Raw genomic sequence first — 6,699 nt, 5'->3', positions numbered from 1 at the left:
TGTTAGGGGTGGGCGGTACACTGGTGTCATAGTCATCACCGGTGTGACATTGCGCCACGACATGGATTTTCTAATACCGTCAATACCGTGATAAATCAATTATGCGCCTTGAATGGCTGCATTTACATCAATAATAGCTCATTCTAAATAATAAGGCATTCAATTTTCTTCAAACGTTCAGTTGTGGTCTGAATACATGTCCTTATACTACAGGGCTCGAAATTGCAACCATTTTGGTCGCATGAGCGCCCGAAATTTAATCTATGCGCCCTCATAATATATTTGGGAGCATTTGTGTGTCTGAATTAGGGCTGTGATGGTAATGGAAGAAATCATGCGGTATGTTGGTTAACCGCGCAGATATATAAAAATAAGCATTTTTACCGCACCGCTGTAATTTCTATATCCCAGTCGCTTTATCAACATTTTTAATACAAGTCATTATTTTAAAGATTATGACTTGAGAATATGATTTTACCTCAGCGCTGCACTTTTCTCCTTCTCCCTCGCGCTGAGCAGGTGACGGAGTGTTGTGAAGTAGTTAAACTCTCCTCAGTTTAATTTACAGTGTCAAACTGGCACAGGAATATCAGTATATTAATATAGGCTTTGCTAAAAGGCTGTTCAAATGTAGGTCTTTTTTTACAGAAGCTATTAACAGACGCGCATGCTGCAACACGGTGATGAGTCAACAATCGCATATATTTGACTTATTTAAAGTAGGCTATAGGCTATAGCATATAATAATTTTGTGTAAAGACATTTTATAAAAAATGTAGCCAATATATCACAGGGGTTTGTGTAGCAATTACAGTGGACCATTAATTAAATCCTTTTTTCCTGTGGAGCGAAACAAACACTGCAGTTGTGTAGCGGATGGAGACGCACAAAAATATACAATTCAGATATTTTCGTCGGCAGAAAAATATTCTTTAAACGAATTTAGTTTTGTACAATTTGTATCTTAGTTTTTGTCGGGCAGTTATTTACAAAATAAACAAGAATAACTAATAACCTTTGAGGTGAAGCGATGTGCCTCAGGGTCCGCTATATGCCGCGGCCAAAACACAAACTAAATACAATGGTAATATAAATAAAATAAAAGTGAAATATTCAGTTTCAAATATTTCGAATAGGCTGCTCTTTTAATTTTGATCATACAGTTAACAAAGATTCCATATTCCAAACTGAATATTTCACTTTTATTTTACTTATATTACGATTGTATTTAACAGACCGGTTTGTGTTTTGGCCGCGGCATATAGCGGACCATGAGGCACATCGCTTCACTTCAAGTTTATTAGTTATTCTTGTTTATTTTGTAAATAACTGACCGACAAAAACTAAGATACAAATTGTACAAAACTAAATTCGTTCAAAGAATATTTTTCTTCCGACGAAAATATCTGAATTGTATATTTTTGTGCGTCTCCATCCGCTACACAACTGCAGTGTTTGTTTCGCTCCACGGAAAAAAAGGATTTAATTAATACTCCACTGTAATTGCTGCTACACAAACCCCTGTGATATATTAGCTACATTTTTAATAAACTTCTTTACACACAATTATTATATGCTAAAGCCTATAGCCTACTTTAAATAAGTCAAAGTATATGCGATTGTTGACTCATCACCGGTCGCAGCATGCTCGTCTGTTTATAGCTTCTGTAAAAAAAGACCCTACATTTGACCAGCCGTTTTAGCAAAGCCTATATTAATATACTGATATTCCTGTGCCAGTTTGACACTGTAAATTAAACTGAGGAGAGTTTAACTACTTCACAACACTCCGTCACCTGCTCAGCGCGAGGGCAAAGGAGAAAAGTGCAGCGCTGAGGTAAAATCATATTCTCAAGTCATAATCTTTAAAATAATGACTTGTATTAAAAATGTTGATAAAGGGACTGGGATATAGAATTACAGCGGTGCGTTAAAAATGCTTATTTTCTGTGGAGCGATTGATTTGAGTTAGTAGGTCAGCTTATTAAAATAAGCTTAAAATAAAAACAGCCTATGCTGGTTATAAAAAGGATTCAGTGTTTTCGTTTTGTAATCTAAATTTGTAATTTAAGTGGAAAATACGCAGGGCAGGCCTTTTATTCCTTTTATTTAGTTTATTCTGTTTTTCTATACAATCCTGAAAGATTCACAAGCAAAAATCAATACTAAACTAAAATGGGCGGTGATGACTGTAATAACCACATCACTGCGGTTGACATCTCATTATGGCGGTGATGCGGTTACCGTCACACCCCTAGTCTGAATATAATGGTTGTAGTGCAATCTGATTTGATTTTCTCTAAAAACTTGCTGAATCGCTCTACCCTGCTGAAGTATTGGTTATTAGCTGTCAGTCACTCAACGCTTCCCGCTGTCAGATAACAGGGAGCTTTTGTTACTGCAGGCAATGCAAACGGCTGAAGAGTGAAAATTGCACAGGTTTGCAAACCTCACCTAAAGTTATAATAATAATAATAATGGCGCAGATGACAGCGATCATAACATGAGGTAAATGTTGATCCGCCAGCTGAGATCAATCGAGTGTTTTCGGAGAAGGTGCCTGAATCTCGATGCGTTGCATTCACCGCGTGTTCAGCGCAAATGTCCGCTAAATATAAAGTCTAATACTGTAGACATCATCGCCAAAGAAACTCACCTTTACTAAGTTTACACTGAAACTACAGCTCATAACAAAGAGCGGAATTGCGCTGGTGGTCATCATGAGAATCCTGCTCTGTCTGCTTATAAATTGGTGCGGCTGACTCGCCTGCTTTATTCCACCAACACAGAGAAATGAAGATCAGCTCATAACGAGACTGAGCATTTACAATGACCCAAACCGAAACTTTAAAGAGTGATAGAAGTGAGACTTTCTTTTGTCCCTTCTTCCTTGAGATGTATATTATTTTGCTATTGAAAGTAATACCATGATATTATACCGTCACCGTTCAAAAGATGAAAAATACCGTGATATTAATTTTAGGTCATATCGCCCACCCCTAATATATATATACATATACACACACGTTGCTGCTCAAATTACTTAGCTATACTGTACTTTTAAAAATGGCCTAAAATATATATATAAATAATTTTAGGGTGTTTTTAAAAGTACAGTTTAGCCAAGTAATTTGAGCAGCAACGTTTCTACTTCAACTAATAAACACTTATAAATATTTGCTATATATAACTTGTCTAGCCATGTTAGTTCATGTTAAATATAAATATTTACATTAGAGCATTTAACTGCCGCGTCTATCAGCTCTTCTGTCTATGAGGTGACATACGAGTGATCCGCTGACTAATTGACTGATCTTTGCGGCTTTGAAATGCTCCAGTGTCCGTCTATCTGTGTTTACACTCAGTAAGACTGTCATTTCTGTTGAGCATGGGAACACTATGGCAAATCAGCGCTGTTTAAGAACGAGCTTAAATCATAGCAGGAAATGGACTATTCTAAAGTTACAGTACTGATTGGTACTGAAATTCCAGTATCATGACAACACTAATGTACGGGACTTAATTTTAACTAATTGTCCACCTATTCTTTCTTTTAGAACTACATCACAGCCGAGGAGCTGAGGCGTGAGCTTCCCCCTGACCAGGCAGAGTACTGCATCGCCCGAATGGCGCCGTACTCTGGGCCGGACGCAGTGGCTGGCGCTCTTGACTACATGTCCTTCTCCACCGCCCTGTACGGGGAGAGCGACCTCTAAGGGCCAACTCCAGAACTACGCAGCAGCTCTCTCTCCTACATCAGTGCTGATCTTCTCACAGACTAGATAGATGAGAGCGCCGGATGGAAGCCGCATCTGATTCCTCTCAGCCATCCAGTCCTGAAAGAGATCAGTGCTCCTGAGGAAGAGGAAGATATATTTAAGAGTGTTGGAAATGGGACTTCATAGCACATCTGAAGGGGAGGGTGGGATAGATGTTTGGGGGAAAGGGAGTTAAACCATGGCATTGTGGGAAGAGCAAATAACTGTTGATGAAGCTTGCCACGCATTGAGGGATTACCTTTTGATTCGGTGTAAAAACATGTCAGTCTTGGAGATCTTAAGATGTAGGATTGAAGGAAAGAGAGAGGTTTAAGATGCAGGTTCTCAATGTTGAGGGAAAAGAGAGAGGGTTATGTGTGTTTGTGTGGCTTTGGACTGTAGCCACAGCTCAGGTTCTTTAATCTTCTTCCGTATCATATGATGCATACCATAAAAGGACTTTCCCCCAAGCTTTTAAGCGATTTCTCACCAGCAGTAATCTTGACGTTAATAAAATTAGTAGAGATATCATTAAATCTTACTTGTTTGTTCTCGGATGGAGTTTAAAGAATCAGTTTTGGCTTCAGTCTGCGCCTAGACACTTAACCTGCACCCTCTACCCCGGTGGGGAGGGCACAAGCTTTTTCCAGTTAACAGGCTATTTTGTTTGTTTTCATTTTGTTGTTTTCTTGCTAGAGTTGGTGGGGTGGGAGGTTTTGGTTTTGGGGTTGGGGTGTGTTATTTGGCATAGTTGTATGTCGTAGGAAAATGGACGGAATGACTCTACAAGTGATAGGGAATTTGTGACATGCCCTCTTAACCCATTTTGCTGGATCAGTGGAACTCTTTGAAAAAAATCTAACCTCAGCTTTTCCTCCTTTCATTTCTGTCCTCTCCAGCAATTTCGAGTTAGCGGGATTCAACGCTGTACATACTTCTTTTCCAGTACACAGAACTGTCGGACTACGCATGGCGGTCATGCAGGGCTTCAGGTCATAAGGTTTAAAAGATAAAAACGGGCAGTTTCACCCCTGCGGAGTACTGTAGACAGGATTGAGTAGCTACAGGTCTGTGTTTTATTTTTGAGGGCTTGAAGAATAAAGCTACAAAAAAACAATACCCAGTCGATTTTCTTTTTGCTTCTCCAATCAACCGGCGTTCTCTTGTTGACTCCCTGACTTGTCCCTTAAGGAGTTCTTAAATGTAACCAATGTCCATCTGGCATCCATCTCTAATGGTTTCTCAGATATTACTGAATGTCCATGTAAGAGCTTCAGTGGTGATGTGAGCAGCATAGCCTTGTAGTGACCCCTCCACTTGAGCTAAATACACAGCTGCTGAATCAACGGTAGAAAAGAGGATTTTATATAGTCAGAAAGAAGTACTAATGTGCCTGGTAGTCGCAGGTTGCTCTCTCCCACTCATTTTTTTTCTTTCCTTTTGTTGTACACTCGTTTTTTTTCCTCTTTCTACAGGGAGGGGCAGGGACCCAATGTACAGCTCTGGAGGTTGAGGGGAAGGAGTGGGAGAGCTGAAGTCTTAATGAACATTCCATTATGTCTTAATTAAAATTAAATTACTGTTTAACAAATCTATGCAATCATGTATCCAGTACCAACCATGCTCTGTAATGAATGGCGGGGGTGATTTGCAATCGAAAGTGTTGAATTCAAGTGAGAACAAAAATTAAGGGTAGACTGGGGAAATAGGGTTGGGCAGGTGGGCTTCCGAAGATTTGAGAAGACTTGGACCAGAAGCCTGCTCTTACATCTGCAATGTTGAATAAAAGCATTTGGATTTCTGAATTTTTTTTTCTTTTGTACTCTTTAATATCAAACGTTATCTGCTGTACTGGAAATTTGCTAAACTGCTTTCTGTCTAAGATGAAAAGTGAATTTCACATGCACACATAAAGTTTCCTTATAAAATATTACCACTTTGAATTATTTGTCTGTCTCCCTGCTTGTTTAAGATATATTTTTTCACTCAAACCCAACTTATTAACTTAACTGAAAAAAAATTTGATGAATCATTGCTTTGACGTCTTGTTCTGACTTCAGTATAAGTTTTATCAACCACACAGTGACAAAACATTAATTAGCAATACATCTTATTCTCCGTACTTAGATTTGGTGTTATTACTACTAACACATTTTCTCATTTAACGCCACTGCATTTGCATTAAATGTTCTGGCTGGAGATGAATTTGATGGTAATGAAAACCTGATCTTTATCTTAAATCTCAAATTAGTCAATTCATATACTATTACAATGTCCAATTTTTTTAATAGAGCACCTGTTAGTACTCAGTCAGTCTTCCTAGTCCTTAGGGAGGAGTTCCAGTTGGCACCAGTGGTGTAGTGGTTAGTGCGTCAACACATGCACTCCAGTGCTCACGGCGACCTGAGTTCGATTCTGCCTCGCGGTCCTATGCTGATCCTTCCCCTCTCTCTGCTCCGCTTGCTTTCCTGTCAATACTCCCACTGTCCTATCGAATAAAGGTGAAAACCTGAAAAAATAATTATAAAAAAAAAAAAAAGAAATGTGCAGTACAGTCGACTTTTTAGCACGTGAAACCACAGGAATGAAATATTACATTGTTTCTAATGGACATAGCTTGTTATTGGTCAATTATTGGTCTCAAAACATTTTTATGGTCTGTCAGTTGATCACTGTCGAGAACCGTGAACGCTAGTAACTTACACGACCTGAGTGACTGGCTTTTAATTTCCTGTTATTGACTTCTGGCCATGAAACCGAGGATGCGCATTTTGATGTCTTGTTCTGGCTTCAGTATAAGTTTTATAAACTACACACTACCAAAACATTGCTTAGCAATACCTCTTATACTCCATACTTGGATTTGGTGTTATTACCAAAACATTTTCCCGTTAAACACCGCTGTATATGCCTCAAACATAGTGGCTGGAGATGAATTTGA

The 6,699-nt window shown here is 38.8% G+C and overlaps 1 protein-coding gene across 2 annotated transcripts in view; it reads left to right on the top strand.

Moving 5' to 3' along the window:
* actn4 (actinin, alpha 4) overlaps positions 1 to 5,701 on the top strand; it is a 120,671-nt gene extending 114,970 nt beyond the window's left edge. For both annotated transcript variants that reach the window (XM_056473098.1, XM_056473097.1), the window contains exon 21: positions 3,558 to 5,701. In XM_056473098.1, the coding sequence (XP_056329073.1) occupies positions 3,558 to 3,716 (159 nt within the window). In that variant the 3' untranslated portion in view covers positions 3,717 to 5,701. The remainder of the gene's footprint in view (positions 1 to 3,557) is intronic.
* Positions 5,702 to 6,699: the final 998 nt, after the last annotated feature.

This window comes from Danio aesculapii, chromosome 15 (assembly GCF_903798145.1).
Source record: "Danio aesculapii chromosome 15, fDanAes4.1, whole genome shotgun sequence".
NCBI classification, from domain to species: Eukaryota; Metazoa; Chordata; class Actinopteri; order Cypriniformes; family Danionidae; genus Danio; species Danio aesculapii.
Note: the sequence above shows the minus strand (reverse complement) of the source record. Positions and strands in the feature narration are given on the sequence as shown.